Source organism: Gracilinanus agilis, chromosome 4 (assembly GCF_016433145.1).
Source record: "Gracilinanus agilis isolate LMUSP501 chromosome 4, AgileGrace, whole genome shotgun sequence".
NCBI lineage: Eukaryota > Metazoa > Chordata > Mammalia > Didelphimorphia > Didelphidae > Gracilinanus > Gracilinanus agilis.
In genome coordinates this window covers 473,621,339-473,643,391 of record NC_058133.1, presented here as the reverse complement: position 1 = coordinate 473,643,391, position 22,053 = coordinate 473,621,339, and the positions used below count along the sequence as shown (strand labels likewise).

The 22,053-nt window shown below is 51.6% G+C and overlaps 1 protein-coding gene and 1 non-coding gene across 2 annotated transcripts; both read left to right on the top strand.

The window, feature by feature from the left end:
• Positions 1–1,028: 1,028 nt before the first annotated feature.
• On the top strand, positions 1,029–1,164 carry LOC123248058. The gene has a single exon (XR_006506169.1). It is a non-coding gene; the product is annotated as a U4 spliceosomal RNA (small nuclear RNA).
• Positions 1,165–3,950: 2,786 nt separating this feature from the next.
• Positions 3,951–21,613, top strand: ACP6 (acid phosphatase 6, lysophosphatidic). The gene is made up of 10 exons (XM_044672549.1): positions 3,951–4,466; positions 10,525–10,653; positions 10,779–10,909; positions 11,196–11,275; positions 14,009–14,096; positions 17,152–17,284; positions 18,714–18,814; positions 20,540–20,635; positions 20,984–21,149; positions 21,422–21,613. Exons 1-10 carry the CDS (start codon positions 4,290–4,292, stop codon positions 21,563–21,565), a joined length of 1,245 nt encoding a protein of 414 aa, XP_044528484.1. The 5' UTR covers positions 3,951–4,289; the 3' UTR covers positions 21,566–21,613.
• The last annotated feature ends 440 nt before the right edge of the window (positions 21,614–22,053 follow it).

Below are 22,053 nucleotides of genomic sequence, written 5' to 3'. Positions count from 1 at the left end.
GGGTTTTTCATGTGTTGTTGATCAAGACCTATTTCCATATTATTAATATTTGCACTTCTAGCATACTTCTGATGTGACTTTATAACTTAACTTCTTCAGGCATGAATTTCTTCATCAGTAAAATGAAAGAAATATACTAGATCGTTTCCAAATGGCCCCTCCCTATCTCAAATCTATGAACTACAAATCTATAAAACTATGAATCCATAAAAGATCAAAACATTACTACATATACATTATCTTCTCTTCAGCCAGAATTGTGATGGTAAATGCTCAACAACCAGATCTCCATTAAAAAAAAAAAGTATTCATGAAATAATATACCTTATTAATATTTTTTCCATCATTTTCTTAAATCTAGACGATGAACAAACTACAAATCAAGCCTTGACAGGTAGTGTTTGCTGATTTCTGATCTTTTAAATGAACATTTTTTTTTTTAACCCTTGTACTTCGGTGTATTGTCTCATAGGTAGAAGAGTGGTAAGGGTGGGCAATGGGGGTCAAGTGACTTGCCCAGGGTCACACAGCTTTAAATGAACATTTTAAAATCATCTCTCCTAGTTTGAGATGGTTCTAGAGCACCCCAAAGCCTACATTTCCTGATTCCTTGTCCTATAGCAGCCCTGAATCAAGTCCCACCCCCCCTCTACTATCTATATAATGATATATGTCACTTCATTTCTCAGAGGTCTCAGTTTACTTATCTATAAAATCCAATAGGGCACAATATCTTTTGGGATCCCTTCTAGTTCTAAATCTTATTATATTTCCACTCTATCACCCTAAAATGTTGAGGATAACACCTTACCAAAAAAGTTTATAGGAATCTATCTTCAGTGAAGAGTATAGAGGAAGAAAACTCAGATTATGGAAACAAGGAGTGGATATCCAAGTATGGGAGAAGAGAGCTGGATTCTCCAAAGAGAAGTTTTACCTGATTCTTCTTTTGGTCCAAGGTTGACTCTATTGTGAGGAACAGCAGGTGGTAGCCCCTGGGGACAAGCCAACGTCCTAAAATAAGAACTAGCTTTGCATAGTGGTAGTATCGTAGCCAAAGAGGTTTATCTGAGGCACAATTATTGCTAATTGAAACTAAAATAAGAGCTAATGCTTAGAATGGAGAAAACTCAGTTTTGGAATATGTAAACCCTAGATCCCAATTGCTATGATTGAGAACACTCTTTGACTTGTAAGCACCTGTCCCAAATTACTTTCATTACTATTAAAATTATCTTGAGAGACTGATTTTGGGGTAAGAATATAAGTTTATGGATTATATTTGGTTTATTGGTTAAGCAGCAATCAAGGACCAGGGATGACTTGAGCTGCTTGGGCAGTTTAATAAAGAGACTTTTTTAAAGTAGCTCATTATTCAACCCCTCCCTCAACCATCCCGAGACATCTTTAATTGGTGATAATTAAGAGGTGGTCCATCAGCCTATCCACCCTTTCCCATACCTACATCATGGGGAACACATACCCAGAAAAAGAACTCCTGTCTCCCCATATTAACAAAATTCTGTTTAAAAAGGAAGACATTCTCTGTGATTCCCAAAGATGAAGAAAATGCAAAAAATAGCAGACTGGATGGTATCTCTGACCCAGATTCCCAGAAACAGGGAAATAGAATAATTTTCCCTAATATGCAGAAATTAATACAGCATATTAAAAACAAATTCTCATACTTTCTATTCCATATATTTTCTTCTCTTTTTTCTATTTCATATATGTGTTCTCTTCTTTTACTCTTCAGCTATTTATTCACTCCTTCAGGAACTATTCACCAAGTCCCTATCACACGTGGGGCATTATGATAGGCAGCTATGGTTCAATGTAAAAGAAACTAGATTTGGAATCATGAGTCTCAAATTGAAATACCAGCCCTGCCGCAATTCTGCCACTTACTACAGATGTGATTTTGGGCACACTCTCAACTTCTTATCTCTTACACATATATTTCCTTATCTGTAAAATTATAGGGTTGGTCTAGATAACTTCTGAGATCTCCTTTAGCCCTAATTGTAGGATAATAATACTTTCTAAATGTGTGACCAAAGGGCAAATTATTTAACCTCTGAATATCCATTTTCTCATCTGTAAAATGGGGCTCATAACACTTTCTGTCCTGTAGGGTTATTTTAAAGATCAAATGAGATAATAAATTCAAATAAAGCTCTGTATAAGAGGGCAGCTTTGTGGTTCAGTGGATAGAGAGCCAAGCCTGTAGACAAGAGATACTGGGTTCAAATCTGACATCAGATACTTCCTAGCTGTATGATTCTGGGCAGGTCACTTAATTCCTGCTAACTAGTCCTTACTGGTCTTCTGCCTAGAAATGAATACAGAATATTGATTCTAAGAGGGAAGATAAGGGGGGGGGGGACTCTGTATAAATGACAACTATTATCCTCCTGAGAAGTAGGATAGCATAGTGGGTAGTCAGCCTCAGAATCAGGAAGACCTGGGTTCAGGTTTGATGGTAGTGGTTTGTTGTTGTTGTTCAGTGGTATCTAATTCATCATAACCCCATTTGGGGTTTTCTTGGCAAGGATCCTGGAGTTCTTTGCCATTTCCTTCTCCAGCTCATTTTACAGATGAGGAGACTGAGGCACACAGAGTTGAGTGACTTGCCCAGAGTCACATAGGTAGGAAGTGTTTAAGGGCAGGTTTGAACTCATAAAGGGAAGCTCAGTGCTCTTTCCACTTCACCAGCTATCTCATCCCCAAAATGTATGTATATGTATGTGTGTTGTTCAGTCATTTTTCCAGTTGTGCCCAACTCTTCCTGTTTGGAATTATCTTGGCAAAGGGATTAGAGAAAGGAGAAAGAATGTACAGAGGTGATAAATGGTAAATAAACTCAAAGGAGAAGTTGCTGAATAATGAGGGAGATTGTGGAAGTGAAACCTGGGCTCAAATTCTGTCTCTGACTTTCAATAGTGTGACCCTGATCGAGTCACTTAATTTCCATCAGTATCACAGGCAGCTTCCTAGGATTTACCTACCAAGTTCAGCCTACACCGACAGAGGAATTCTGCAACATAGGATTGTAGGTTTTATAAAGACTATCAAACTTTTGAATTAAAAAATTAAACAACTATTTTGCAGATGCTTAAACTGATATAGAGTATATAGCAGCTTTTAAAATACAGTACTGCTGACCTAGTCCCTGGTGTCAGCTCTCTCCCAGCTGTGGAAGGGCTGACTTTACAATCCAATGTTCTGCCAAAGACCAGAAGCTTCAATGGGAGCCAATGATAATGAGAGTAGTTGGAAACGGTCTGAATTTAACTCTTTTATAAGCCTATTTTAATCATTGTAATCCTCATTAGGTATCTAAATGTCCAGCATTTTAGTGGGGAATTATCAGTATTTTTGTCAAAGTGGTAAAGATATTCTTAGGATTGTTAATGCAGCTTAATGTTTAAAAAGCTTCCATAAAGTGGGCTTTGAACACGAATGGCCCGGAGAGTGTGGGCTTAGGTGGTGCTCCCCAAGGACACGGCAGAGACCGTCTTGCCCAACTTGCAGGCCAAAGGACAGGCGGTGGAAGGGGATGCTTGCGAAGAACGACCCAGCTGGGTTTCTTGATGCCCAGTAAAGCCTTTTGGCATTTCTCTTTCCCCCATCCCCCTACCTTGAGTCCTTTTCACTCCTTAGGACAAACGAGAGGGGCGGAGCCGAGCATAGGGGAGGAGGAGGAGAAGCTCTGTGTAGCCGAAACAGCCCGAGCGCGCTTCCTGCTGGGAGTTGCAGTTCATTCGGCCGCAGGAGCTTCCGATTTCGGGCTCGCTTTGGGACTCCATCTCCCGTCGGGCCGCGCGTGGGCCGTCCCTGCCCCCATCCTCGCCGGTTAATTGGCTAGGGCGCTGGTGCTTTCCAATTAGAAAGGGCTGTCCCGGGATCCGTGGGGCAGTCCGCTTGCTCAGCGGCTCGAGGCAGGTGGTCTTTTTAGTCCGACGTCTCGGGCTGTCCTCTGGCCGTAGTTGAACGCGGCACACCCGGGCAGCGGGAGAGAGGAAGGCAGCGTGTGCCGCCTGCGTGCTCGTGGCTGGGGGCCTCTCCTCGGCTCAATTCGGCGGCTGTCCCCCCCTCCCCCCGAGGGCAGCGAGCGTCCGCCGCTGTGGGGGCCTCGGGCTGAATGCCGGCGCTCTACCGAGCCACTGCAGCCAGTAGCTGGTGAGCCCCCGCGGGCCGTCCGGCCGGTGGGCCCCGCGCTTGCCAGCCTGCCTGCCCTGCCGGCTACGCCGGTCCGCTGCTGAGCTCCCCTCGGGGGCTTGGGCACCATGCTGCCCAGGCTCTTCAGCGTGCGCGTCTGGGCGCCCGTGGGCGTCTTGACCTCGCTGGCCTATTGCCTCCACCAGCGCAAGGTGGACCCCCAGCAGCTGCAGCTGAAGATGGTGCAGGTGGTGTTCCGCCACGGAGCACGGACACCCCTCAAGCCGCTCCCGCAGGTGGAGCAGGTGAGGACGGCGGGCAAAAGGGGAGGGGGCCCTGGGGCCCGGGCCGGCCACCCACTGGTGCCTCCCCTCTCACGGTCAGACCTGCACTTCCCCGAGGGCTCTGTGCTTGTCAGCGCCCGCCTGAGCACGTCTGTGCGGCACTGGGCCGCCCCGAATGGCTCGGAGAGTGTGAGCTTAAGTGGTGCTCCCCAAAGACATGGCAGAGACCGTCTTGCCCAACTTGCAGGCCAAAGGACAGGCGGTGGAAGGGGATGCTCGGGAAGAACGACCCAGCTGGGTTTCTTGTTGCCCAGAAAAGCCTTTTGGCATTTCTCTTTCCCCCATCCCCCTACCTTGAGTCCTTTTTACTCCATAGTTTAATTCAATTTAGCACAAATAGTGTTTTTAAGTGTTCAGGGGAAATAATGTGGTAAAATAGATTTCAGACCACTTCTAATATTTACAAACCACTTAAAACCTCCCTGAGCTTCAGTTTCCTTACCTGTGAAGTGAGAGTGTTAGGCCAAAGAGCTTTGAAAGCCCCTTCTAACTCTTTAAGTCTAGTACCCCATGAGTTTACTAACTTGTACAAAGCTCTAATGCTAGTCCCAGGAAAACCAGGTAGATAGGATATAGCCCTGCCTGTCAATGAGCTCACAGTTTAACAAAGGGAGGGGGAGAAGGCTAAGTAGGATGAGAATACAATTGAATAATTGATGGAGAGATCCAAAATTACTGTTGAGTTATTTGTGGATTAAGAGATTGACTTTTGCAAAAGAGTTAGTTCCTAGCAGCTGGATGGATTGAGAACCAGGTCCTAGAGACTGGAGGTCCTAGGTTCAAATCTGTCCTCAGGCACTGCCTAGCTGTGTGACCCTGGGCAAGTCATTTAACCCCCATTGCCTATCCCTTACCTCTTTTTTTGCCTTAGAACCAATACTTAGTATTGATTCTAAGATGGAAGGTAAGGGTTTAAAAAGAAAGAAAGAAAAACAAGGGTTTGGTGGAAGGTGTCCTAGAGGAGATGGCTTCTTCCAGTTGGGCCTTGAAGAAAGGAATCTGTTGGTGATGATGGATAGAGCTTGAGGAGTGGAGAGATATGAGCAAAGCATGGAGACAGGACCATTGCTGAGGATGCAAAGGGGGAACAGTAGTGTAAAATAAAGCTGATACCAGCTGTGGGACCCTGGGCAAGTCTTAGAATTGTTACCAGGAAAGAAAGTAAGGGTTAAAAAAAAAATATTAATCCAGTGAATTGGAATCAGACAATGAACATCTTGACATATGCCAGAATCACAAACTTAATACTTGGGGGAAACCACTGAAAATTCTTGCAAAGAACAGTGCATTAAAAAGGTGGCTTATTCATGCAGAGAAGGTAGAGAAAGGCATGTATTGGAAACAGAAATAACAATGAAGAGACTTTTCCAGGTGAGGAAAAGATGGGGCTGCATATGATGGGAGTGGGAAGGGATGAGGTTGAGTGCTAGAGGTATTGTAGAGCTAGAACTGATGGGATTTGGCAACTGATGGGTTTGAGGGAGAAGGAAAATATAAAATTACTCTTAAGATTACAAACCTGAAAAAAAAAAGAAAAAAATTCCAAATAAATGGAGTAAGGGGCAAGAATATAATATGTTTTGAAATTGATGAGTTTGAGGTAGCAATGAGATTTCCAGATGGAGAAAAACCAGAAAAGTTAGAAATTCATTCAAGTTCTGGAGAAGAGATTTGGAAGTCACCTTTCCAAAATTATAAACTGAATCTGTGTGTGAAACTTTGGTGTGAAGAGGGGACCAGAACCCTCACGCAGCCTTGGAGAATTTGCTGGTTTGAGGGGGGAGGAGCCAGAAAAATAGAAAAAAACCATGACCATATCCTGTGACGTTAAAACCAAGGAGGAGAGGGTGTAGTAAAAGGAGGGAGTGGCGTCCTTCAGAGAGCTGAGGGAGGATAAGGTCAAAAAAGACCTTTGGATTTTTTTATTGGGAGGTTAATGAATAGGAACTGATTTTTAGAAAGGAAAAACGGAAGGCATTATTATTGGTTGGTAGATAGAAGTGGCTTTAGAACTGGGACAGACCTAAGTTCACTTAACTCTGAGTGTCCCAGGCTACTCTCCAAATATATAAGGTGCTCACCTGCAGTGGTTTGAGAGAGTTTCCTCACCTGGAAATTCTCTGTTAATAAAATTACCTTTACTTTTTTTAAAGGGTTAAATTGAAAAAAATCTTTTAAAGAAAGACAATTTTTAAAGGACTGCCCATTTTTACATGAGCGTTGTTTCTAAGAAAACTGAGAGCTTGCCTGACTAATTACAGATCAAATAGCAATCTCTAGGAATCATTTTCTTCACTCACAAACTGGAGATAATAAACACTTTCATTGCCAGACTCTTAGCATTATTTGGAGCACAAGAAAGATATAAATGCAAAAATTCTCCAAACCATAAAGTTTTATAGAAATGACATTCCTGGAGTTCAGAGACTTGTGTTCTATTGGGGTTGAGACATTTTGGGAAATCACTAATTTCAAGGATCTACCAAAAACTCTCCAAACTCAATCTAGTGGGTTTGACACATTGCTGGGTTGGTGGAACTTTTCAGTAATATTTATATGCTTCAGAGTTTTATCCTCAACTCAGCACTGAGGCAGGACCTGGGGATGGTTTAGCATCCAAAAAATGAAGCTTGCTGTCCACAACTGGCTTTTGAGACAAATTGCCATCCTCAGTACCACATTCTCCTGGGCAGATGGATTCCAGTGTTTCAAATCTGCCAAAGCTGTATTTAGAACTCTGAAGTATTTTCCTCCCAGTAAAAGCAAACAACCCCTTAGAAGAACCATTACAGGAGAGTTCATCTGCTTTGTGTTTCCATTGCTTTTCCTTCCGAGTGTCCTAGAGGTAATTTGTCCTTTGGTAGTTTGGAGCTCCCCATAGGAAGGTGCAGAGGGACTGTGATCTGGAGTCTGTGGACCAAGTTAACCAGGTCTTGTTACCTTGAGAAGCAAACATTTTGATAATGGTTAGAATAAAATTTAGGGGTGGGATGTTTGTGTGTGTGTGTGTGTGTGTGTGTGTGTGTGTGTGTACACACACATCATAATTTGACAGATTTGAGTGTGTGTGTGTATATATACATATTATACAAACATACACAACATAATTAGAATTACAGATTCAGAAAGGACTTTCAGAGGTCAACTAACCCAATTCCCTTTTACAGAAAAAGGCACTGAGTTTAAGAGAGTTTCATATGTTGTATAGCTTGGGTTAAAGAACTTTAAGAGATATTTCAAGGGGAAAATTGACAAGACCTGGCATTTGAACTAGATGCTAGGGAGGTGAGTCTTAAGATAATTTCATTATTTTGAACCTGAATAACTAATAATGCCATTGTGAGAGGGACCTGACTAGTTGGGGGAGTTGAAGGTTTGGTTTTAGACATGCTAAATGAAGAGTTAGGAAGTAACCAAATAAAAGACTATAGTGCCACAGTCTGACTTCATATATCTCCCACCATCCTCAATACATCCATTATTGTAGCCAGACTTCTCTCTTGGCTAGTCCCTCAGCACCTTTTTGTCCATTCCCATCTTTCTCTCTACTCTAGGCTCTTCTGCTTAAAATGTCTTTTTCCTGCTTTTTTTCCTGTTAATTCCTACTTTATTCTTCAAGTCCAAAGTTACTACCCTGAGATAGCAAAAGTTCCCTTTTTCACTAGTAATATCTTTTACTCATTTTGTGTTGTCAAAAGTATGTCAAATTTAAATATGGAACAGATCTTAGAGATTATGTATCCCTTCCTCCCATTTTACAGATAAGGAAATGAGGCCCTAGACAAGTTAAATAACTTACCTAAATTCATCTAGGTAGAGAGTAACAACAATGATTCAAAAGTAGGTCCTCTGACTCCAAATCCAGTGTTGTTTTTACTGAACAATTTCATGTATGCATGATTTGTGTTCCTCAGTAGTTTTTTAATTAATTTTTCAGTTACCCAGAATTAATTTTCTCCCTCTTCCACTTCCCTCCCCTGTCAAAAAAAGCAAAAACAAAGTTTTTGTAACAAATATGTGTCGCCAGACAAAACAAATCTAAGAGTAACCAAGTCCAAAAATGATGTGCCATTTTTCTTCTCAAGTCTTGCTGTCTCTCTATCCAGAGCTGGATTTGTCCATATCTTTGCTTATATCTCCCAGAATGCTTAGCCCTGTGCTAGGAACTTAGCTTTTTGGTTTTTATTGTTTTGTTTTTTTAAACCTGTACTTTCTGTCTTGGTAACAATTCTCAGACAGAAGATCAGCAAGGGCTAGGTAATTGGAGTTAAGCGATTTTCCCAGGGTCACCCAAGAAGGCAGTATCGGAGGCCAGATTTGAGCCCAGATCCTCCCAGCCCCCCATAACGTGGTTGTTTTAAACGAATGAGTGAAGGGAGCTGGAGTTCAGGACTGTTCTGAAAGAGGAATTTGGTTTGGAGGATTATACCTGCATGGAGGTGATCGTTAAAGCTGTGAACATGGATGCCTTCTCCGAGAGGGTAGTGAGAACACAGAGAACAAAAACTTGGGTTCAGAAACCATTGGCCTTCTTTGAGGAAGAGTCCCAAGGTAGAAAATGGGACAGAGGAGGTGGTGAGAGGGGTGGAGAAAGGGGATGGATCCACAGGGTTCAATGATGCTAAGGTGATACACATGTGTAATCCAGATCAGATTCCTTGCCAGCTCCAGGAGGTAGGGAGACAATTTGGATCTTAAAAGAAATTAAAATTTTGGAAAACAAATGTGGGAAATTGTTATTACATGTAATTGATAAAAATAACATATCTTTATAATAAAAAAATGATGCTCAGAGTTTAGGGAAAATGAGAAAGAAGGTGGGAGAAAAAAAGGCCATTGAATTGATCCAGGAGGAGTGGTCATTGGTGGTCACCTTTAAGAGAAGAGGAACAGGGGTCAGAGTTTAGGGGATTATAAGAGGAGTCGGTGATGACTCTGTGGAAGCAATAGGTGGAAACTACTTGTCCAACAAGCTTGAGCTAAAGAAAGGAAGAAGAGGAGGAGGCAGCAGGGTCATTGGGTGCAGGTTTAGAGCCTGAAAGAACCTTGAGTTGGTTTTAAGTGAGGAACAAAAGCCTGACATGGGGAGTCACTCTCACAGTGGAGGTTGGAATCCCAGGCCAGCCTTTGGGCCAGACCGTAACTTTTCTCAAATTGTGCTTCTCATTGGGAATCTGGAGAGGAGCAAATGTGCTTGCCTCCCACCCTGCTGGTTTCATTGTGTAACTGGTAAAATCCTCGATTTAGGTCCGGATAGGACCACCCCATTCGACCCCCTCCTCTTTCAGATGAGTAAACAGAGTCACCCAGAAACGAAGTGGGTCACTTCTACTTGCACAGCTATTTGTGAATGACTAGAAAAGAGGCATTTAAGGTCTTTACTGCATGCCAAGGGCTGCTAATCACAGTGGATAAATAGAAACTAGCACAGTCCCAGCCCTCAAGGAGTTCACATGCTAATGGGGGAGAAAACAAAGAGGAGGTTTCAGGATTTAGCAAATAATGGTGTAACTTCATTGTCATTTCTCCTGATAAAACTATGTCCATTGCTTATGTAGACCCATTGAACAGTACCAGGAACTCTGATTGTCGAGAACTTTCTTTTCCTAGCCTCATGTAGCTCTGATTTTGGGGTGTGGCACAACACCCACAAAAGGAGTTGTTTCCTGGGCTGAAGGTAGGACCAGCAGCCTGGAGGTACTGCCACTAAAGGGGCTCATGGACTTACCTATTCAAAGGGCAGTGAGGTGGCACAGTGACTAGAGTGCCAGATTTGGAGTTGGGAGGACCCAGGTTCAAATCTAACCTCAGATATCCTTACTCACTATGTGACCCTGGACAAGTCACTTAACCCTGTTTGCCTTAGTTTCCTCGTCTGTTCAATGAACTGGAAAAGGAAATGGCAAATGACTCCAGTAATTTTTCCCAAGAAATGCCCAAATGGGGTGGCAGAGAGTCAGACACACCTGAAGAAAGACTGAACAGCTTTCACAGATGGTGGTTTTCACTATTTTGGCAGGTAGAGTGGAATCCCTCACTGTTGGAGATCCCCGACAAAACCCTGTTTGATTACGTAGTGACCGACCTTGATGGTGGCCCGAGACCTCCATCTCCTTATGACAGTCAGTACCAAGAGACCAGATTGAAGGTGAGCTGGGGAGAGGCAGCCCAGCAAGCTTCCGCTTGTTTGTGCTTGCTGCAGTCACTGGGTTATCGTGGGATCTCTGTCCCTCTGCTTCCCTCCTCTGTCCCCCCGTCTTCCCTCTGCCCCAGGGTGGCGTGTTTGCGGGGCAGCTGACCAGCCTGGGAATGCAACAGATGTTTGCCCTGGGAGAGAGGCTGAGGAGGAACTACATAGAAGACATCCAGTTCCTCTCACCAACATTCAAGCCTGGGGAGGTCACGTGAGTCTCCTGTAGACCCCCTCCAGGCCCTCAGCCTCCCCTTTCCTCTGTGATAGGGCACTTTGATGCCCCCTCCAGGGCCTCAGCCTCCCCTTCCCTCTGTGATAGGGCACTTGATGCCCCCTCCAGAGCCATCCCCTGGCTAATCTGACATCGAATATGGAGAGGGCACGTGCAGTCAGTCTCCAGTGACCCTAAGTGCTCCTCTTGGTGGAGGCAGCCTGCCAAGAAATAAGTAGGTCTCCTAACTTCAACCTGTGCTTAAGAGGCATTTTTTCCTTCTCAGGGTTCGTTCTACGAATATATTCCGGAATCTGGAGTCTACTCGATGTTTATTGGCTGGACTTTTCCAACGCCAGAAAGAAGGTTAGAGTCTTAGCCCAGACCCTTAGCGGCTGAATGTCCTCCCCTTCCCCTGTGCTCGCTGCCCTTTGGTGGGCACCTTCCGTGCTGCTTGGCATCGCGACCCTCCTCAGGCTGCCCAGCCACCGTTGCCAGCACTGCTCAGGACTGCACACACCACTCTGGATGAGGGAAAGAGTGTGCAGAGGATGGAAGGGAGAATCGGGCCTACGGTGGCTGCCCGATGCTTGGCTAGACGCCTGGCTGGGAAACCCTGAATCTTCTGGTAATTCTTCCCTAAGGAAGCTCATGGATTGTTCTTTTTGTGAATGAAATAATGATAAAATTAAGTTTGAAATGTGATCGGTAAAATGTGTCAGGTGAAATGTGGTAGAAACAGCAGAACTCTCATCTCTGATTCCCTGTGACTCCCTGGCTCGCCAGTAAACCTGCCTACCTTAGCCACTGAGCACAGAACCTCTGCCCAGGAAAGGATGCCAGAGGCCCCAGGACTCCTCCAACAAATGACTCTATAGTGTCTGCCTGAAGACATCTGGGGAGGAGGAATTTGCTCCCTCCTAAGGCAGTCCTCAGTGGGAACATTTTTTCTTTTCTGTTGGGTTGAACCTATTCTTGCTTCTGTCTTCTTGGGTCACACAAAGCAGGACTAATGGCTTGATGTACGACGGCCCTTTCGATCATTGAAGACCACAAACTGCGGCTCACCCCTGCCTCTTAATTCTCCCTTCTCTAGACTCTCACTTGATCCTCCTGTGGCATCATCTGCCTGCCATTTTAGGGACCCTTTTCTGTGTGCCCCTGACTTTCCGGGGCCTTTCCACCATTGGAGGGCAATCAGGTTTGTTCCTGGCCCCAGGGGAGAAAATGAAAAGCAGGGGTGTAAGTGGGAGAAAGACAGCATTTGGCTGCTAACAATTTGACTTGCCCAAAGGGAAGTGAGTAGCCTTAAAACCCCTTCATGCCTAGGAAGACTTCCCAAGGAGCCCGGATGGTGTTCTAGCCAGGAAAGGCCTGAAAGGCAAAGGCCTGCCGCGGGGCCATGGGAGGGCCCAAGGATACAAATAAAAGGAACGAAACAATCCCTGCTCACAAGAGGTTCCCCTTCTAACAGGAAATAGCAGATACTGTCAAATGAGAGGGTGTACGTTATGCACAATATAAGTGCCAGCTATTATTCTTAGTATCATATTGTTAAAATTAAAAGAATGTTGAAGTTCCTTAGTACAACTCGGGAATTGAGGGAAAGAGGCTGAGCCAGGAGCTGAACCCCTTTAGAGAGCAGGAAGAAGGGCCCAGAGGCTGGTCCTCACTGTCCCTGTGACCTGGATCACATGACGAGGAGGCATTTATTAAGCACTTCTGTGCAGATACCTTGCCAAGGATACAAATAAAGCAAGTCACAAGCTTCCTTTCTCATGGAAACCACATAAGGAGAGCACGCAGGGCAGGACCATGGGAGCAAGTTTGGATGTGATGCGGTTCGAGATGAAACAACATGGAAGATCCCCAGTTCCCAGAGCAGAACCCGAGGCTCCAGTGGAAGGGGTCTGGCCAGAGCCCGGGCCGCGACACAGCGTGGAGAGACCAGGAAGTTGGTGGCAGGGCATGGAGAGGGCCAGGAAGTGGACGGCATGGTGTGGAGAGGGCCAGGAAGTGGACGGCATGGCATGGAGAGGGCCAGGAAGTGGACAGCACGGCGTGGAGAGGGCCAGGAAGTGGACGGCATGGCATGGAGGGGCCAGGAAGTGGACGGCATGGCGTGGAGAGGGCCAGGAAGTGGACAGCGTGGAGAGGCCAGGAAATGGAGGGGCCAGGAAGTGGACGGTGTTAAGTGCTTTCAGCAAGGAGGAGAGATTACCAAGTCAGGTCGGACTCAGTGAATCCGTCTAGAAGCAGAGGCGCCCACGGCGGACATGGCATTCTGAGAGATCTTGGCTGGGACAAAGCATGGCGGGACTTGCCGCTCCGAGGCTTCTGTTTGTGTAGCCCCCTCTGCGGCAGGACTTTGCTGTCCTCAGGCTCCTGCCTCTGCCATCTTGGAGGGCTTGTGCTTGGGTGGTCTGCAGAGGTGGGTACCATCCACTTGTCTTCCCTCCTCACCACCGCCTTCCCCTGACAGAAACACATGGTTGAGGGTAATCTTTGGCCACTGACTGGTCAGTAGCTGCTATCTAAAATACATAATTTAGCCCAAGAACAGCATGTCGGGTACCTCTTGGAGCAAGCCGGCCTGCGGTGCGCCACTGCCCTCCGTGCCTGCGGGGGCTGGTTTTTACCCCCTTTGCACATGGATTGGACAATCAGCCATGTCTGTGGAGCCCTTCATGGCTTGGTAGGCCATGAAAGGAGTCGTCCTTTTACAGGCCCAGAGATGAAGGGATTGGCCCGGTCACAAAGCTGGTGTCCAGGAGAACCTCTTTGGGCCTCTCCATGCTGGCACCAAGGCCATCCTTTCTGGGCTCCACTCTAGGCCTTGGCACATGTTGGGGGGTTGCCCAGAGCCTGAGGCCATTCTAGCGGCCCCAGGGGGTGAGATGTCCTGGATGGATGCAGCCTGGCCTGTGTGGGATGGCAGTCAGGCAATCCTGTCCAGTTGGGGAAGAGCCTCTGCTTAGGCTTCTTGGGGGGAAAGGAGGCTGTTGGGACAGCAAGAGACGGGCTGTGGGTGGAGGATGCTTGTCCTTGGGCCGGACTGGAAAGCACCAGGCCAAAGTCTTCTTGTCCCTGTTCTCCTAGGCCCGGTCACCATCCTCACTGATGAAGCCAGCTCCGAAATCTTGTACCCCAACTACGATAACTGCCAGACCCTGAGATACATGGTCAGGTAACTGCCCTCCAGGCTCCCCCTCTCCCTCAGACCGCCTTCACAGGTGGGGCGGTGGGAGGGGGCCAGAAACACCGTGTGTGTGACCTGTGACACACATGGGAGTATGGATGCTCATCCATGTGTCCGTTGGGCAGGGGGGTGAGTGAGGCCCGCTTCCTGATCAGGAGGGTCTGCTGGCCCCCCAGAAGGGGATAGGGACCCCCATAGCCTTAGAAATAATGTAGGAGAGCCAAGAACTTCTTGTGCCAACCAGACTGAAAAGGATCCTGGGGTTACAGAACCTTATTGCTGACAGGGAGCCCAGCGAAGCCTAGAGAGATGAGTGACTCGGTCAATAGAGAATGACAGGGGCTGAATTTGAATCTGGACCTTTTGGCTCCACATCCCTTCCCACCACCCCAGGCCACTGTCCCTCTGTCAGGTTTCCATTTCAGCAGTATGTGAAGGGCCTAGAGAGGGCCTGGAGCACCCGCCCAAAGACCCTCTGCCTGAGCCAAGGAGGAGTGGGAGAGAAATGCCTGACAGGGCCAGGCCCAGCACCCTAAAGAATTTGATCCAGTGTTTGTCAAATGTAGATGGACTCACCATGGGGGCATCAGGGAAAGCTCCATGGAGGAGGCGACAGGGAAGAAGATAGAAATGGGGGATCCAGAGGCAGCCACGGCCCAGGATGAGGAGGAGCCCCAAGAGAAGGCTGGCCCAGCTGGAAAAGGCCTTGAATGCCAGGCAGGGGGAAGGAGGGTCTGCTTTATGTGGTCAGCAGGGAGGACCCCGTGAGCATTTTGGAATAGAAACAGGCAGGATGTTGGGTCATGGGGGGGTGGGGTATAAGAATTACTTCCTGGGTAAGGAAGCCCCCTCCCCGGGCAGGCCAGGGGTTACGTCCCGCTCCAGGTCACCCAGGCAGACAAGGGACTGGATTCAGCCCTGCGTCTTCCCAGCTTCGGGGCCAGCTTTTGCTCTGTTACTGGTTCTCCTCAAAGTGGATTAAAATAGTTTAGTTATGATGACTCACGTTTTTCCGGTGCTTTTAAGGTTTACAAAGAGCTTTCCTCAGCCCTGCGATAGGAGACACGCTGTGATGGTCAGTGTGCATAATGACCACCGTGTGCTCCATGCGGGACGAGCCCCATTTTCCAGGGAGGAAACTGAGCTTCAGAGAGGTCGAGTGTCTCCCAGAGGTCAGACAGAGCTAAGACTTGCACTCAGGACTTCCACCTCTAGGCTTCACAAGATGAAACCCCCTTTGGTCAGGGAGCAGGGAGGGTGGGACCTGGGTCGGAGCGGACCAGAATAAGACCCGATGTGGGGGCGCAAGCCATAGGAGGCCTCAGACTGGAGGGAAGCGGCAAAGATGGCTTCAGGGCAGGGTTCAAGGCCAGTGTGACAAGGGGATGTGTATTTTGATTTGATCCATCAGAGATTTAGACTTCCCTTCCAATTGTTTTGAATTTGGGTCCCTCAGAACCAGGGAATTGATCCCACAGACACTGCCCCCCGGGGTGTGCCAGGCTAATTGCGGAACCGTGATTGGTTCCTGGGGGGTGACGTAGGAGAGCTAGTCGGGGAGGGGGAGGGCAGAGAAGGTGAGACCCAGCAGGAAAGGGGGGGAGTTCTGAGACTCTCTGGGGTCATTCTTTACCTCCTTTCTATATGTCCCTCTTATTATCTTTATCGTGCTGTAAAAAGGCTCTTAGAGCTATTAACAGTCTTGACTTTAAGGGTTCCTTTCTATAAATGGCGACCACGACATTTTTTACTCTTATAATTGAGTCGAACCCATTCTAGCCATGACACCAGAAAGAAGGGCAGGCCAGAGGGTGGGGAAGCCAGGTAGGACAGACAGACTGAAGGGGAAGCTTAGCAGCTTAAACGCTGAAGAGATCATTTACTGTAAACACTTAAACCAGGGCCTTGGGGTTGAGGCACGCGAAGGCCCCCCGAGCCCCGCTGGAGAGGGGGGCCGACGCTGTGTTTCGCACAGAGAGCCTCCTTTTTATTTCTGCCACCTCTGAGTCAGTCAGCAAGCCTTGTTTAGGCCTGAGTGGGAGTGGGAGATGGCCTCGGGGCAGGGTTCAAGGCCAGTGTGAGAAGGGAATGTGCAGGAATTCTGCAGGTGATCCTGGCTTGGAAGGACGCACAGCTAAGGAAACGGAGTCCCAGAGCAGTGGAATGACCCGGCCAGGGTCACCCAGCCTCAGAGCTGGGCTTCCTGACTCCCAGGCTCCGGGCCCTCGGCTCGCCCCCTGCCCCATTTGAGCCCCGGAACCGCTTTGTTGCTTTTGACTGAAGTGAGCATCGAATCGAATGAGAAAGCCGAGGCTGGGAAGGGCCCCGAGGCCCCCCGGAGTTCCCAGAGGGGATCCCCTCTTTCTGGGTGTGAGACAGCCTGCCTGGAGCCCTGCAGCTGTGAGGCTCTGAGGCACAGAGCGGCCGGGGCCCTTCCTGGGGCCCCTCCCTGGCCGCTCTCCCCTTCCTCGAGGATCCTCGCGGGCCTCATTGTAGGCCGAACCTGAAGAGACAGGCAGAGCCGGCCTCGTCCGAGCCGCTGCAGATCTGGGGTCTGGGCTACGTCTGAAACCTCTCTGGCCCTCGGTCCCTCGGCTGTCTGGGACGGAGTGGCGCGAGGTGGACGCCGTCGGGACGCGCGTCCGAGCGTGAGGTGGCGGCCGTACTGTCGTCCGGTAGAGGCTCTGCAGATGGCCACGCTGCGGCCGCAGGGAGGAAGTCTGGCCTGGGTCCGGCCAGAACGGAGAAGTGAGGCAGGGAGGGCAGCACGAGCCCAGGGGCCCGGCTTCTGGGCCGGTGCTGGTCTGTGGGGTCTCGAGGTCCCCAAGAAGAGCCTTCGGGCCCAGGCCCCGAGACCCCCCCATGGTGCAGCTCGGAGTGGCAGGCAAGGGGGGTCGGGCCGGAGGCTGGGCCGCCCCTTTTGTGCTCCCCGCTTGTTCTCTGGAGCTGCTCGGTCCACCTTGGGCCAGGCCGGGCCTCGGAGGGCCTGCTCTGCCCTTCATCCCCTTCAGGGGCCTGATGGCGCCTCCGTCTTCCTCCTCAGCGTCCGGAGGCTGATGGCCACCGTGCAGCCCGAGTTCTTGGAGGACCTGAAGAAGGTGCAGAGCGAGATGGGCATCGACGGGAGCAAAGGCGTGGACTTCTTCCTTCTGCTGGACAACGCGCTAGCAGAGAAGGTGAGTGCGGCCCGGCCCGGCCCCTAGCGCACAGCTCTCCTGGACAGGGTCCTCCGGCCTCTCCTTGGATACTTCTTCACAGAGGGCTCACTACTTCGCAAGGCTCCACTGGAGTCTAACTTTTAGGAAATTCTTTGACTGTCTCACATATGATTTGGTTTCTAAGACCTCACAACCTTGATTTTCTTTTCTTTTTTTTTTTTTAAACACATTTTAGGTCCTTTTTTTTTTTTTTAAAGTTTTTTAAGCCTTCCGTCTTAGAATCAATACTGAGTATCAGTTCCACGGTGGCAGAATGGTGTGAGCTGGGCAGTGGCGGGTAAATGACGTCCCCAGGGTCTCCCCACCAGGAATGTCCGAGGTCAGATCTGAGCCCAGGCCCGCCTGTCCCGGAGCCAGCCAGCTGCCCCCAGGAGCCCTTTTAGAGTACGCCCACGTCTCCCTCCCCCGGTTTGGTGCAGGAGGAAGGCTAGAACGGAGCCGTGGAGGCCGGGAGCCCCCTCCCCTCCGCGGCCCACCCCTCTGAGGCCTGCCCCAGTCAGCAGCCCCAGAGGCGCGCCTCCTCTCGTGCCAGGGCCCCGCACAGGGAGGGGAGCGGGGCGCCGGGCCTGGGACGGGGCCCCTCCGGTGAGGAAAGGGCACCCCAGACTTCTCCCCGCAGAGATCATGGCCTGCGAGAGCCACAACCAGGGTGGCACCTGGAGCAAACTAACAGGCCCGGGTTCAAGTGCCGCCTCAGACCCTGCCCAGGGCAGCCTGCACAGGTCCTTTCCCCCTGCCTTGGGGACCGCCGGGCGCTCCAGGACCTCTGCTGAGAAGCCCCCGAACACGGCCGAGAGGGGAGCACGAAGAAGGGCTGGGCCGGAGCTCCCCCGCAGAGGCTCTCATCCAGGGATCGAAGTCTGTCTTTTGGGATTGCGAGAGGCCATGCGGCATAGTGGAGAGAGCTGGCTCCGTCCTCAGGGCCCGGATCCGAATCCGGCCGCCGACTCCTCACACCTACAGGACTTTGGGGAGCTGCCCCCCCCCCCGGGGACTCCCCGCGCTAGGAAACGGCAGACGTGATGGAGCAGGGGAAAGGCCTGGGGAAGGGGCAGTTGTGAGGCTCAGTGGAAGGAGAGCCAGGCCTTGAGATGGGAGGTCCTGGGTTCAAATGTGGCCTCAGACACTCCCTGGCTGTGTGACCCTGGGCCAGTCACTTCACCCCTTGATCTCTTCTGCCTTGGAGCCAATACACAGTAATGATTCTAAGATGGAAGGTCAGGCTTTTAAAAAAGAAAGGAAGCCCGGAGTGGGTTCAGGGACCAACGAGGCTGCCCCCAGGAGACGGGGGCCAGGAGGGAGGGCCTAAATGCCAGGCAGCGGCGAGTCCTGCTGGGAGCCTCTCAGGAAATGCCCCCCCCCCCGACTCCATTCACGGCCCTTTCAGGTTCACGGACTCCCCAGCTGCCCCACGCTCAAGAAGTTCACCCACATGATCGAGCAGAGAGCCGTCGACACGGCCCTCTTTATCCTGGGGAGCAGAGACAGGTGAGGCCCCTGGCCGGGGACGAGGCCCCTCCTGCGGTCAGAGAGGCCCCAGGCGCCGACTTCTGCCCTGGGCCCAGACTGGTGGGTTTTCTACAGTCAGGCGTGACGGGAAGCCACAGTCTCTGGGCTTCTGCCGCCAGGTGGCTTTTCTCTCTCAGTCTGGAGACCCCCCAGGAGGCTCCATGGGTGGGGGTGGGGCTCGGGAGAGCCCTCGGAGGTTATGTGGCCTCCTGGGAGGCCTCGGCCCGGAGACCTCTGCAGTCTCTGCCCCAGCTGGCCGGCTGCCCTCTGGCCCTGCTGCTTCTGCCCCTGCTGCTTCTGCCCCTTCTCCTAGTTAGCCTCCTGGGACCGAGCAGAAACGAGCCGAGGCTCTGGCTTCCCTAGGAAAGGCCTTCACGTGGAGATGGCTTTCCTGTCCCCTCTGCGGCCCCACTCACTGGCCGGCCTCCTGGGCTCTGTCCTGGCCTCGCTGAGCGGCTCCCCTCTCGATAGCCTGCCGACGTCCCTCCCGAGCGTGACGGGCCGGGGGCTCTCGAGGCGGTGATTGCCCCCCAGCCTGGCCCGTTACAGCAGAGGCCGTGGCCCTCGACTGCCTCCTCTCAAGCCTGCAGGCCTGGCACCCCCATCCTCCCCATCCTCCCCCCGGGTCTCTTCGTCCAAAGGGCGGCGGAGTTTTTAGCCAGAGCACGGGGTAGGACGTGTACCCTCATGCGATTGGCCCTGTGGCTCCCCGTCGCATCCCGCAGGCTGGCCTCTCTGTCAGGGCCCCCTTTTCACAGTAGAAATGGTCACTTTTCTCCCCCACTTGAGAGTGTCAGGGGGTGAGTGAGCAGGAAAAGCAGGGGAGCTGCTCCATGAAAGACGAATGAGGAGAGCGGCATCATGGTCCGCTGCATAAAAATAATGGCCGTCAGAGGCGTGTCCTCTCTTGGGGAGCAGCCAGTCCAGGTGTGCTGTTCAGCCCAAGGCACCCAGCAGTCTGGGCTCTGCCCTCGGCCTGCCCCAGACCAGTGCGCAGGCTTTCCCCCTGCTCCCCTTTATCTCACGTCCCTCCAGCACGCCTGCATCCCCTTCCTAGAGCCCGGCAGGCACCCATTTCAGAAGCTCGCCGGGAGCTCAGGCGCTGCTTGGCCATACGTGGACTTGGAATGTGTTACAGTTTCTGTGTAGGACGCCCCTGGCCAGGAGATAACTTAAACCTTTTAGATTCTGGGGCCCCGTCTGTCTCCCTCCCATGGCCAGAACCCTTGGGCTAGCCCTCCATCAATCATGAATAACTTGTTAACAGTCAAGGGAGCAGCGAGGTGGCTCAGTGGATAGAACACCAGGCCCAGAGACCGGAGGTCCTGGCTTCAATTCTGGCCTCAGACACTTCCTAGCTGGGTGACCCTGGTCAGGTCCCTTAACCCTCATTGCCTAGCCTCTCCCCCTTCTGCCCTGGAGCCCGTAGCGGGAGGGGCTTTTTAAGATGAACAATCCTTACTTGACAAGCATGAGCTCTCCTTCCACACTGCACCCAGAGGCAGGAGTCTGAGCTGGCCCGGGGCTTCCTGGCTGCGGCCTCCTTCCTCTCTCCTCTCCCCCAGGTCTTGGGGCCCCCTTCTGCTTTCCCAGACCCCCCTGGGAGGCATCTCAGGGCCTCAGCGGCCTCGGGGGCATTTAGAAGGCGGCCGATGCTCCGTAGGCCTGGAGCCTGCAGCCCCCATGAGCTTGCCTTCTCCCCAGGGAGGGGCTCCAGATGGCGGTCGGCCCCATCCTCTACACCCTGCAGAACAACATGCTGGAACTGTCCACACCTTCGGATCTGCCCAGAGACACCAGGTAGTGAGCGCCCGGGCCGGCTGGGCTGGGGAGGGAACAGCCGATCCAGGGTGCAGGCCAAGCCGCGGAGGACCGAGGCAGCCCTCTGCCGCTGGCTTTCCTCCCTCCTCCCTGGATTCCTCTGGGCCCGACCAGAAGCACTTTAAAAACAAACCCTTCCCTCCCTCTTAGAATCCGTTCTGGGTTCTGGTTCCAAGGCAGAAGAGCAGCGAGGGCTGGGCCGGGGGGGTAGTGACTTGTCCAGGGTCACCCAGCTAGGGCGGGCCCAAGGCCGGTTTGGACCCCAGGACCTCCCGTCTCTGGGCCCGGCTGTCCCCGGCTTCTTCGGAGCCTGCCTTCCCCCTGCAGAAAGCTCTATCTGTACGCCACCCACGACGTGACCCTCATGCCGCTGCTGATCACGCTGGGCATCTTCGACCACAAGTGGCCGCCGTACGCCGCAGACCTCGTCATCGAGCTCTACCAGCACGACGAGTCCAAGGCCTGGTTCGTCCGGCTTCTGTACAACGACAAGGCGAGTCGTCCCTCCCATCCCCCGCCGGGCAGAACCGCAGAGGCAGCAGAGCCCGACCCCAGACTTCTGGCCCTTCTCCTCCCGCCGGCCTGGCTGACCCCAGGGGTCCCGCCGCCCAGAAAGCCCGCCCGGCTCCCCCCGGCCCAGGTTCCCCCCCAGCGCCGGAATGCTCGACTCGGTGCTTCCGCGGCCGGCTCGCCGCTGGGCCGGGTGTAGGGGCCGCCCGCCGCTGGGGGGTCACCGCGGCGACGGCTTTTCCTCCTTCTCTACAGGAACAAGTGGTAAGAGGGTGCTCGTCAGAAATCTGCCCCCTGGAGGAGTTCCTCTTTGCCATGTCCCCCTATGTGGTGAACCAGGACGAGTACATCACGCTGTGCTCCAAGATGGAGAACAAGGGCCTGGGAGAGGACGAGTGACGCCAGGCGCCCCGGGCCGCTTTTTAATAAAGACCCGTTTGTGTCCCAGCTGGGCTCTGTGTGTGTCTGCTGCGGGGAGTGAGCGGGAGCCCCCGGGATGGAGGCCGCCCCGAGGAGCCCAGGCACCGCCGCACATCCCGCCCTCCTGCTGGTGCGCCTCGCAGAACAGCAAAGCTCTCCCTGAGCGGCCCACGTTCTTCGTCCTTTGGGCCCTCTCGGAGAAGCCACGGCCGCCCCGGGGCACTGACCAGGCCTCGAGGGGGACAACTGACGAGAGATGGCGTGAGCGGCACCGCAGGGAGCTGGACTCCGGGGGGTCCGGTCCCGATCTGGCTTGGTGTGAGCCCGGGAGGAGGTGAGGAGGAACCAGGGGCGAGGCCTACGAGCCTGGAGGGGAGTCGTAGGAGCCGACTTGTGGATCTTCCAAGTTAGGGTTTCCTCCCCCTCCCCTCCCCCCCCCCCTGAGGCTGGTGGCCTGCCGGGGTCCG